General features: G+C 42.6%; 1 protein-coding gene across 1 annotated transcript in view; it reads left to right on the top strand.

Moving 5' to 3' along the window:
- The first annotated feature begins 1,338 nt into the window (after positions 1-1,338).
- Positions 1,339-12,767, top strand: part of TEK (TEK receptor tyrosine kinase) — a 42,014-nt gene continuing 30,585 nt past the window's right edge. Inside the window, exon 1 of the mRNA XM_040541357.1 lies at positions 1,339-2,608. Coding sequence (XP_040397291.1) covers positions 2,557-2,608 — 52 coding nt within the window. The 5' untranslated portion in view covers positions 1,339-2,556. The remainder of the gene's footprint in view (positions 2,609-12,767) is intronic.

Genomic DNA, 12,767 nt, shown 5'->3' with positions numbered 1-12,767 from the left:
AAACACTGCTGTGAACTCACCTGAGGATGTGCTAGGAGTATGTCCACTGGTCAGCCCAGAAGCCAACAGACTCAATTAGCCCCACGTGCAAGGAAAGCGAGAGTAACTCAACACCTTGTTTTACTCTTCCTGCCATCCTCGCTTTCAGCCCTGTTTCTTTTACTGACAATATCATTTTTGGGGTGGGTGAAGACACTTAGATATGTCAGACACTTAAATATGGGTAAATCAAGCCAGAATAGTGAAATAGTTTAAATTCCAAAAGCTTGTCACAAGATTAATTCTGACTTCAATGGGAGCAAAAATCAAACTGTGATGTTTAAATGCCTTTCAAATAGAAACAGATGTGAGCTTAAGCACTTACTGCACATTAAGTAATTGTTTGCTGAGTCTTTTAAATTATATATATATAAATAGATGCTATTCAAAATTTCTTCAATAATGAAACGATAGAATGAAACAAACAAAAAAAAACAAATGCATGAACTTGATGAGGCTGGTATCCCAATCAAATTCTAACTCTTCCAGTTTCAACAAGAATTTGCATTCTTCTTGTATCTGTGAAATATTACGTATCTGGGCTAGCTGTTCTCATCCCAGAGATAGCTACATTGTCAGGGCACATGAAGTGACCAGTAGGCACAAGCTTTTTTTGAATAATGTTGAATATTCATTCAAAAAATAGTGAATTTCTCCCACAGCTGACCTAGTCATTTATACATACTGTAAAATCAGTATCATCTGCAGCCTGTATTTGCTGTTGTCCATCTAGGCACATTACAAAGGGAAACATGGCACATTCCTCCTCAGTGACCTCTTTATGCACTGGGGAATGAGATTTAAGTAAAAAAAAGAAAATTAAAAATTCAGAACAGTCTGGAGAAGTTTAGTCTTTACTAATGTTGGTTAACCCCCCACCTCTTAGCAAATCAGAAGCCAATGAAGAAAAACTGAGGAAAGGCCAAGTTATAAGTAGGTTACCCACTAGATGGGAACTATGGTAATACTACTCAGTGTCTGGCAATATACTAAGTGTTCTGATAATGGAGGGACCTATACCACTAGGTTTATATAGGATAACATGCAACTGGAGTGTGAATAATCACTTTATGTCTCAGAGAGGAAGAAAATGTTCTCAAAAATCAAATATGGACAAAACACATGTATGTGTGTGCAGAGGAACCAGACCAGGGAAATACTTTGTATTCTGCCTTCTTAAAGCCTTAACATTGAATTTTAGTAGTACATCGACCTCACTCTATGTTTTTCCACCTAGAGGGTATTTTCAATCTAAGTTCCTACTTGGTTTGGTTTCTGTTTTATTTTGGGGGTATGTTGTAAGGAGCAGTTCTGGGTTAATGCATTGAATCTTCTGTAGGTGATACCCTTTTGTCCACAAGGCACTAGATCTTGGGTGTGAAGGACTTCCTCTGTGAAATCTGCACCAACTGAAGTGGAAAAGGTCTTCCAAAGGAAATTAAACTGAAGTAGGATGAACCCACACCCCCTTTCTAAAACGATGCTGAACATTTGCTTTTCCATACTTCTGTAAAAGTCATTCTGGGTGTTAGCATCTTGGCAGAACTACAGGACTTTCAAATGGTGCATTGTCATGGGTTATATTTAGTCAACTGGTAAATATGATTGCCCTTTATTTGCAATTACACTAACTCATCTGAGTGCTGCCTCTGCATTTATTTCATTAATTCTACTCTTTTTTTTGTGTGTGGTTTTCTTTGTATTTTTTCCTCAAGTTTTGCTTCAGCTTCTGAGTTTTGAGCCCCCCGAGTGATGTGGCATTTTGATTCCACTGAAGTCATACAAACTCTGGTTACGATTTATTATCGTAACAAGTTTTCAGCCTGTTTCCAATTGTCACACACACACACAAAAAAAAAAAGCACACAAAATAATGGGGTAGTTGGTTGGATGGTGGCTGGTGTTGGTCTGTATTGGATTCAACTGGTTGCTTCGTCAGGGCTTACTTCATATTTTTATTGCTGGGTGCTGAGACACTTTGCAGCCAGCAGCTTCCACACAGGTTGAGAAGTAACTGGAAAGATGAGAGGGGCCTGAGAAACCAGCAAATCTGCGCTGAGGGAAGGGGGTGACACTTTCCACCTACGCTACCTCGGAGGAGGACGCTCTGCTCACAGTCTCCCGCCAGCTGGAGGATGCCACCGCTGTTCCTGTTTTGCTGACGGTGGCCAGCAGCCGTCCTCTGCTCCCCCAGCAGCTCCCGATAACTGTTTTGATGTATTGCTGGATGGACGGGGCTTGCGCTGCCCTACAGCCCTGCTGATATAAAAATGCCTTTAAGATCCTGCCTTTCCCATCCTAATCTACAAAGGAAACAGGAAAAAGGAACTTAAACTCCCTGTACTCAGACAGCAATGAGACTGTTCCAGCCTGCTTCGCCGCGCCGGTTTCTTGCCCATGACTTGTAAACACACTGCGGTGTAGCATGCTGGAGGAGAGTCACCGGTAAACTCCTGCCCCAGGAAAAGAATACTCCATGAGTGGCTGCAAGAACTGCATGGATATATCTTGGAAAGCATGGACCCTTTAGCACATCTGGTTCTCTATGGATTCAGCCTGATGATTTCAGGTAAGCTTTTGCTTTACTGTCTGTAGTCGACCTGTCACACTGTTCTTGCTTCCAACGCGCAGGCAAAGCACAAATCCCCACTCCTCATTCTAGGAGTTATCTTTATCGATTTAAGTACTTGTGTTTGCTTCAGTGAGACCACTTACCCTGGTGAAGCTCTCTCACAGCAAGTGAGGGGAGGAGGACAGACTGCAAGCTCCCAGGGAGCGTGCTCCTATGGTCAGAAGCTGCCGCTACCTCTTTCTAAGTGCTGAACACTGCAACAGGTTTTCTCTGCTGTCTGAGGGTATTAACTTTTTCATAAAGCTCATTACATTGAAATCATCAGCGTCTTTCCCCCAGATTATCTGCTGTAGACACAGACTAAATGTTGACTCCTTCTGTGCCTCACTTTGTGAACTGGCAGTGCAGCAGGAAGTGTTGACGTTTCCAGGTATTCCCGTACCAGATTTTAGACAAGTATTATTCCAGTACAAGTTTCTAGACTTCATTCTGCAGCTGGAATCCGCATGAAAGTCAGTGGACAAAAGGGGCGGAAGAATGCACATTGTATAAGGCCAATTAATAACACTTCAAGCACAGCTGAAGAATGGTTCGGTATTATCAGCAAATGCGATTACTTTAGCAAGTCAGCAGTTAGTCGTAAGAGACATCTGCAGAAAGGTATAAAGCAGAAATATACTAATGCAAATCTGGTTTATAGCATTCAGAACAGGCAAGTTGGAGATCATCGCTGAAGCTATCACAAGCACAGTCCTGAGGAAGCCTTGCTCTCTTCCCATGGGACTCTCGGTTGCTCAGCATTTAAATATTGCTATCACCTCTCATATTTTGCTTTTCTGGACAGTTTATTCAGGAAAACATACCAAGCATAATCTGTAAAACAGAAATGCATCTCACACAGTAACCTTAGACTCACTCCAAAACGTCACTGAGACACACATAGGTTCTTTCAGTCCATCTCTCAGCAAAAACACAAGACGCTGTAAAACAGCAGATTGTGTTGCAGTGAAAACCAGAAAGAAGCACGAGAAGGCAGAAGTCCTCCCTGCAGGGTAACTCACTTTACAGACCTTCACAATTAGAAGCATGTTAATAGCTAAGTGAACTAATGAGTTTGAGATGTTTCTCATTTTTTAATTATTTTGGCACTTAGAAAAAGCAAGAGATTAACACAGGCAAAAAAAAAAAAAAAGTGCGTTTACAATCTGTTGAATGTGTGTTTGTAAGTATTCTTATCTAGCCAGCGCTGTAATAGGCTGTACATTGTTTACCAGTTCCTCTTCTGTGGCTTAAGTTCCATGATTGCTTAGCTGCACACTGATCCAACCTACGTGGCCCTCAGATCACCTACAGCTCGTCACTTTAAGGCAATTTCTAGTGTTCTAGGCATTATGGACGGAGAAGAAAAGACAGACCAATTACCCCAGCTCTTTCTCCTCGCCCCTTCTGTTGCTCTATGTGGTGGCACACACCTCAATGCCACGGAGGGCAGGCAGTGCTCATGAAGCTGCAGGCATGGCAGAAACGAGCAGCCGGCTGCGCAGATGAGCAGCGCGGGTGGACAGTGCCGGCAGGGGGTTGCTGACGGGCCGCTCGTCACAACCCTTTCCACAGGGGCTGGCCGGTTAGGTGTGTATCGCAGTCACACCCATCTCAATAGATCTGTCAGCTTTCCCGCTTTTGTTCGGGAATGATATCATGTTTCCTGGGGCGAGCGGTGGAAGACAATGCGAGCCCGCTTTCCTCCATATACTGCAGGCGGAGCTCAGGAAAGCGGCGCTGACATTGCCCCGCAGCGGGGGCTCTGCGCCCGCTGCCACTTCATCTTCTCCTTGCTGCCACGGGCTGCTGTAAGCAGGTTCCAAGCCCACCCCAAGCCTCTTCCACCATCAGCTTGCCCCCAGCTACAAGGAACGGCCTTTGATTTAACTCCTTTTTTTGATAAGGGTACTCCATTCGCAGCCGGAGCTCAAGGTCTGGTGTTCGGTACCCCAATACACCCCCCTGTCACGGTGCCCAGAGAGTCACTGCTTGCCACGGCCAGCCTCCAGTTTTACTGACAAGGGGCTGAATTTAATTCCGGAGGGATTCTTGAAACCAAACTGCGCCTCCCCACCTGTTTGTGTTTCGGTTGGTTCTGCTCCAGTCAATGCTTTGTAGAATCAAAGTGATCCTGGAGCACAACCTGCAGTAGGGATTTGAGCCCCAGGGCCACGCCGTGGTACAGCCCCTGCTGAGCGCGGACCAGGAAAGTGCTCCAGACTCACCTACTCCACAACAAGTAGCCCAGTGTCACAACTTGCCTCTTGCAAGAAGCAAGCTTCCTCAGGTGGTCTGGAATTCTGCTTGCAGCTTCTCACGGGGAGATAATTCTCAGAAATGATGGTGCATGAGCCCTGTCTAGGCAAGTTGGCCACCCTGAGTAAGAGATTGGTGGAAGCTGGTGACAATTAAACCCAGTTTCAAGCAATTTTTGTTGAGTGCTTCTGTCAGGAAACAAATACATTGTCAGATGTCTCCATTCTCAAAGATGGAACCTTGAGCTACCAGTAACATCAGATCCAGTGGGTTTCTAAAATCACAGGATTTCTTATTTTGGTGGGTGATTTTGCTTCTGGATCCATATATGGTAAAAGACTCAAATGGTTACATTAGCCTTTAAAGAAAGGATAACAGTGGAACTAACAGTGTAGTGCAATTCAGTGCTATATCCCTGGAGATGGCTGAGCTTTCCTTGGGATCAGTAGGTGTTATCACGAAAAATATACATATACCTATAAATATTATTATTACATGACTCCTTTACATATTCAGAAAGTTAAGCAGCATTTAATATACACTAACAAATGCACACAAGCACAATTGTGATGCTGTATGCTCTTCAAAATGACAAAGAAATTGCATTTTCTAGTTATAGACTGGAAAGTTCTAACAATCCTGTCTCAAGATTTGTTTTTCCTTTATGAAGCCTGACTTAATCTATTGAAAACCGACACTTTTTCTGGTGCGCTTTCTCACACACATGCCTGTGGCAGTGTGCATGACTGTCATTCTTCCCATAACTAAAGGAGAGACTAGGACTGCATGAGCATCTTCAGACAGGCTGTCATCTGTCTGCAGTGGCACCTAAACTTTGACCACAGCCTCTCTTGTGGCTGAGGTGCTGGCTTTTTGAGCCTCTTGACAGCTCAGGCAGTGGATACAAACCATGCCTGAGCTTTCAATCTCAGTTATTTTGAAACTATTCTGACTAGACATTAGACTGACACGGAACATTTCAGACACCTACAATACAGACATCTTCAAGGCCAGGCTGGATGGGGTTTTGGGCAACCTGATCTGGTGGGAGGTGTCCCTGCCCATGGCAGGGGGTTTTGAACTGGATGGTCTTTGAGGTCCCTTCCAACCCAAACCATTCTGTGATCCTAAGGCTCTGTGATCAAACAACTACTAATGTGAATTGCAGAAAAAAATTAAAAAGGGTTCTCACTCCTGAAGAGTATTTGATTTGCGAGATCCAGCAGTTGCATCTGCGGGCCACATTTATATAATTTTCCCAGAGGAATCAGTGTCCTGTTGGGTTTTTCATGAGCCTCAAATTTAGATAAAATTTAGATTCTTGTTGAGATACAGCCTTCACTGAACCCAGGACTGATGGCCTGCCACAGGAATCACTGGTTGAACCTTGGTGACCTGCTGACTCCTGTTACCTCTACACAGGTCTGCTAAGACAACCATGACTACAAAATGGATATATCTACATTGTGGGAGAAAGGAAAGCTGTTCTTTCTTAGCTACACTGCTGACTATATGTTTGCAAAGAAAAATATTCCAGCTGTGACCTAATTCACTGCCCCTGACTCTGCAGCTAGGAGCCAAAACCAACAGCTTCAGCCTGTGCAGGCAGCTCTGTGCACCTACCCTACATGGAATTACAAAAGTGGGCCAACTGTCTTCAGTTATTTCTTCTTAGCTTTATAGATTGCTTTTGGTGTGTGCCTGGTTCAGCCCCAGCAAGAGGCAGGGTGGCTCTCAGCAAGCCTCTGTGCCCAAAGGCCATTCCAGCAGCTGGGAACAGTCAGGCGTGTAGAGGCATTGCATCAGACCCAAAGGAATTAAATCTAAAAGGGAGAAATGAAATCATGCTACATTCACAAGTGTTAACATATGCTGTTGGTTTAGATACAGATTATGTACATACATATTCGATTGTCTGGATATTTAGTCATGATTAAGTTGGTTGGATGGATTACTTTTTTGCTGAAATTTCACTTTAAGAGGGAAAAAGATGAAGCTGAAACATTTTACTGAGATGGTCTGATCCCCACGTAAATTTACTTGAAAGGCTTTAGGTGAAGAAAAGGGATCACACAAGTCAGCAAGACTGACTGCAGCTGAGCAGCAGACTTTAGGACAGGGGAGAGGTGGAGCTGATCCTTCATGTGCCACCTGTGTGGGAGACCTGCTCTGTATCGGTCGGGTAGACTTCAGGCTGCTTGGCCCAGACCTGTCTCTTAAACACACAGATTTCCACAGCAGTCATTGCGGCATGGAGGATGTTGTGTGGGCACAGAACAAACACATGAAAAATGGATGCTTTTACCAATTCTCTGGGATGGACATACAGGTCCAGTGCCAGCTCCCGCTGTGACACAGGGAATAATATGTGACATGGAGGGGCATGTACCTTGTGTTTTTGAGCTCACTGGGGAGGATGCTGAGTCCTTTTCCAGTGCTGGGTTGTCCATCCCAGAAGATTTGCTTCTGGAAGTCCTTCATGTTATATTTGTGGAAGATGCACTTGGGACCCAAGGGATGAAAACGCAATGTGTTAAAAGAAACTGCAGTGGAGGACTGTTCTCTGAAGATATTATCTACCTTATGCTAACTGCAAAGATCATAGTAAGAATGCTGTTCCACTGCAAGTTCAGTGGAGACTCACAGCAATGAACCAGATTTGATAATTCCTACAGCTCCCTCACGAGGGGAGCGGAGGGGCAGGCGCTGAGCTCTGCTCTCTGGGGACAGCGACAGGACCCGAGGGAACGGCATGGAGCTGGGACAGGGGAGGGTCAGGCTGGGGGTTAGGGAAAGGTTCTGCACCCAGAGGGTGGTCGGGCACTGGGACAGGCTCCCCAGGGCACTGGTCACAGCACTGAGTGTGACGGAGTTCAAGAAGTGTTTGGACAACGCTCTCAGACTTAGGGCATAGTTTTGGGGTTGTCCAGTGTGGAGCCAGGAGCGGTACTCAATGATCCTTTTGGGTCCCTTCCAGTTCAGGATATTCTACAATGCTCAACAATGTTCTATGTTTCTAACACCCAAACAAAGAACATGCAGTAAGAACATTAGTAAAGGGTCATATCAAAATGAAGTAACAAATCCCATCAAAATTCATTTTCTAAGTCATCACTAGGAAGCGCAAACACTTTTATAACACAGGGATTCTGGGTCACTGCTAAGTTCTGAAGCGATTTCTGAAAGACAGGTTCACAAATCTGAAATTTCACTATTCAGGGGTAACGTACTTAAACTTTCTGCTTGAAGGTCAGTTTTTTTGCTTATCTGGTGCTTATCTACTTTCTGCATTGTGTCAACTTGACTAATGTGGTGGCTTGCTTAATCTCCCTTTTGAAGTCTAACAAGTTTCTCAAGACAATGCAGTTCCATCTGCACTTCTGACAGGGCTGATGATTTTATCTTGTATTATTTGCTGGTTGTTCATCCTAGGCCTGCCACTGCTCAGGGACAGTCATAAAGTGTACTCATAAATAGAAAAAAAAACCTACTCAGAGAAGTCAGTAAGCAGCAACATGAGGATACACAACTAGACAGGCAAAAACCATGTCCATCCAGCAGCCAAAGCCCATGGACACTTCCAGACTCTATTAACCTTACACGTGCTATCTGTTCTGATACACCCTATGAAGACAAAATTATTGCATATGTTATTTTGTACACTTCAGCTTAGCACATGCACCCAAAAAATATGCCTACATGGTATACACATCAGCTTCATAAAGCAACTGACAAGGACCATCCTTGATATGGACAAACTTAGTCTTGCCTGCAAGTACTTCCCTGATCGTAGTACCCATATTTGGCTGGCTGCAAATCCCGCTGGATTTAGCCTGTTCTACCCAAGCCGTCCCACATTCTTCATCCTTTTTCAGCATTACCTAGCACATTGTCAGCTGCTTGCTCAAGCAATTTCTGCTGATAGTTTGTTTTCTGCTTTACTTGCAGAAAACGAAACCATGCAGAAGGAGAAGTCATGAGAAAGCTTTTTTCTTCTTACTTTTGGATTACTCCACACAGAAATATTTAGGCACCCTCAATTGGGAAACAGCAAACAAGTTGCACCAGTATTTCTTTTTTAGCCTTTTCATCTTAAAATATTGTTTTGATAAGTTGTAAAACAACTGGAATGTAGAGAAAACAGTTTTGCTTTCTTCTGAAAGTAGACAGTTGCATTTCCTTCAGCTGCTCCAGATGTACCCAAGGGCCCTTAAGAAAGTATTAGACCTGGTAGCTTTGGCAGACTGTGACATTTTTCATATTTGTGCTCAGGTTTTCCCACTACTACTAAGTAGCAAAATGATGTCCTGTCACTAATTTTTGCCTCTTTTTAGTTTCACAATGCCTTCCCTCCCAAAACAATGCCCTGTTTCTAAGGATAAGACACATCGATTGAGGTACAAGCTGTCCCACAGCTGCCCGGTAGCATCCATGAGATACAAGTAGTAAGAGTCTTTTCTTGGACATCTGGTACAACAGAAATGGCAAACCTGACTATTTGCTCTTTTATGAGCTGTTTTTCAGAAACATTTCTGCATTTTATTTTTTTTTTATCCTGCTGCTGCTGCTATGTGCTGGAGTGCCTTAATCTGTTTGGGGTAACAATAATCTCTGCAGTGTCTTCCTCTTGAGGACTGCGCTCTCAGAGGAGAATTTGACTCACTGTTAGAAGTCACCCAAGCTGCTGTTGTCTTTGCATCCCAGACGAAGCTTCCAGGACACCAAGAGAAAATTGAGTCCATAAAATAAATATGTGATTTCAAAGGCTCCCCAGATCACTTACTTTTTTGGAGAATGAACGAAAAAAATAACCAAGATTTATACAAGAAATATTGAGTGCACACCCAAAAAAAAAAAAAAAAGAGGAAATAATGATTGCCAAATTCTGGTGCAATGTATATTCTATTCTCCACATGAAAAACATTCCCAAACAGCTAATTTTTGGGGCCAGTTTCTGACTAATTTTAATATTAAATAAGGAATACTCATTTCTTCTTTCTTAGGAGTAATGGATCAGGTCTCTCTGTTGTTAACTTCTTCATATTTCAGCTACATTATTTCAATCTTCCAAATTGATGAATTTGTTAATAAATAGATTTCAATGCAATTTATTCAGTAGTTTACTAAGAGTTAATCAAGCACTATACTTTTTCAGTAATATTGCTTATGTTTTCACTATTTGTATTCCTAAATAGCTTAGTTATATTATTCTGGTTCGTTGGGTGGTTTTATGCAGTAAAATAGAATCAAGGAGTGTACAGCTGAACAGGAAAGTACAAAACAAGATACAAGGAGAAATCTGAGGTACAGATGATTTAGCAAGTAAGGTTTGCTCTAAATCAAAACCACATACTTTCAAGCACTTGGTGGTGTGGGGTTTTTTTAGGAAACATGAAAGAGAGGGGGGTTGGTGACTTGACAGTCTGTGATACACATTTTCACCAGTCTCAAAATAATTATTGAGCCCTGCACTTAGTATTAGAACAGAAATACGAAACTGATTGCTTTGCTCTCAACATAACACCAAACATACACTAAGCACAGATTCTAGTATAGTACCTATATGATTTATACTCACATTTTCAGGTACTTGTTAACAGAAATAATTTGCGTTCCAAGCAATAACAGTAATAAAAACAAGTAAGCAGTTCAAATTTACATCACCCTTCTTTCCTCTCACTATACCTGATGAAAAAAGAGCTAGAATTTACTGGGTAAAAACCTTTCTGCTTTCTCCTCACCTCCTCTCTTAATTAATTAATTGATGTCTCCACCCACCTCCTACAACAGCTCTTTTTTTTTCTTTATTACGCTCCAGATGCAAAGGGAAGGATTTTCATCTTACAGCCACCTCAAGCAATTAGTAACAAAGCACTACAAAGGAAAATAAATACATCATTAGATCTTCAATAGCTGTAGAGCTGTGAATTATTTTTTCCTCCCACTACTACCCTGTATAAATAGCTAAAACATTTACTCAGAACTTTGCATTCTCAATGAACTCTGCAAATTTGGACTGATGGTTAAATATATGTTTTGGGGGCAGTGGGTTATGGTTATTGTTCACCTTGATGAAGCTGACTGCTGTGGCTAACTGCTGTGGTGGAGGTACGTTAGCCAGTACTGACGGTTTTCCGGTTAACAGGGAACTTTTCAAAGGCCTCGTGTTAGGTAGAAATTGTAATGAGTATTTCCATGATTTCCCAGGAACCAGACAAGTGTTAAGTATAAATCAAGAAATATTTGAGCAGCGACTTTCTGAGATGAAAGAACAAATCATAACACTTTTCTATTCTCATAGCATTTGCTCTATGTATTCATCTACGGCATTAAGTTATCTCTTCTTGAGATTGCCTTGTTGTTTTGTTCCCAAACTAGTGTCTAGCACCAGTTCTGGTCTAGGGAAGTGATGTTTCAAACTTCATTAGAGAATGTCATGCTCTTTGAGCAGACCTGTGTCTGGGATATGTTCCAGGGAATTTCCCAGAGATGTTTGATCAAGCTTCTGCTGAGTTTTGCTGGTGCAACAAAGCACTGAAAACATGTTGATTGTGTGCCTGTTAGAATGGCATTTTGATGGGGAATGGGACTGCATAGAGGTTGCAGAGAAAGCATGATATACACTTATCCTCTGTTTGGTGTGATTTCCCCAGAGGACTATGTACCAGAGAAGCTGTGAAAGACCAAGGAAAAAGTCTTGCTGGTGCTGCCCAGGTCAGTACAGCCCAGTATTAATAAGAGAGAGCACAGTCTTGTAGTTAAGGCGGGGGCAAAGGTCTCCCTGCATATGTTTTGCCACTTGGGTTCCAGTGGGTGCACTATTATTTAAACTTACTGCTCTGAAGGATGCCATTTTCTCTGTGCCAGGAGAGCACAAAGCCCTGTACAACAATGAACATGTGTCATAAATATCAGGCAATTAATCCTCTCTGCATGGCATCTCCCATTTTCAACACCAGCTTAAGTGAGTGTTCTCTCTTCTCTAGATCTATTTGCACACACAGCAAATTGCCTTCCTGATAAGGTCAGTCCTTCAAGGACCAGGGCAGGAGTCAAAGGACTTTTTCAAGGAAACACGGAGTATTGTCACTGATACAGGGACAGGCTGTTTCCTGTCTGTATTTGTTGTACTTTTCTCAGAGAGCCAAATCCTGTTGTCCTTATTTAGTCCTTGCATGCTCCAAGTCTTCATTAATACCAAGGGCAGGATCTGTCTACTTTTTGCAGTCCTAGGTAACGAAAATTCCTTCTCAGCAAGGATGGCTGGGTCCTTGCTGAGATGCATTACCAGAAAGACATGCTCTAGGAAACCCTAAGCACAAAGCATATGTAGATTTTACACTTTTCTGTTGTTCTTTTTGTTGTTGTTTTTTGTTTGTTTGTTTTTGTTTCTGTTTTTCCGTAATCTGAGCACAGGAACTCCCAGAGGAGTCAAAGATAGCCTTCCTGTCACCTCAGAGGCCTTAGGCTGACTTCAAAAGGCCAGTCCTGATAGACTCTTGAGTTGAACCAGTGAAACGCTTTCACACACTGCAGGGGTCAATCTTTTCAAAATACACCTAAAGTCTACCTTTACTTAGTGCAAAACTTTCACCTGGATGTATTTTAATTTCTGCATGCAATATACTCCAACTGTGAAATCTTAGCTGCCAAATCATGTCTGGTTCGTGAATCATGAATCATGAATGATTCAGTACTTAAGCATAAATATTACTCCCTATTAGACACAGAAAAGTCTTTAAATGCTGCTCCGTAAAGACATGAGACTCCATCGGTGTTACATCAGCATCACACAGGTGTCTTGAGTTGCTCTTCAGGGTTTAATATGCCAAAGGACACCTAGTTTTAGACAATCCAC

Source organism: Cygnus olor, chromosome Z (assembly GCF_009769625.2).
Source record: "Cygnus olor isolate bCygOlo1 chromosome Z, bCygOlo1.pri.v2, whole genome shotgun sequence".
Lineage (NCBI taxonomy): Eukaryota > Metazoa > Chordata > Aves > Anseriformes > Anatidae > Cygnus > Cygnus olor.
This window is presented reverse-complemented; position numbering and strand designations above follow the sequence as displayed.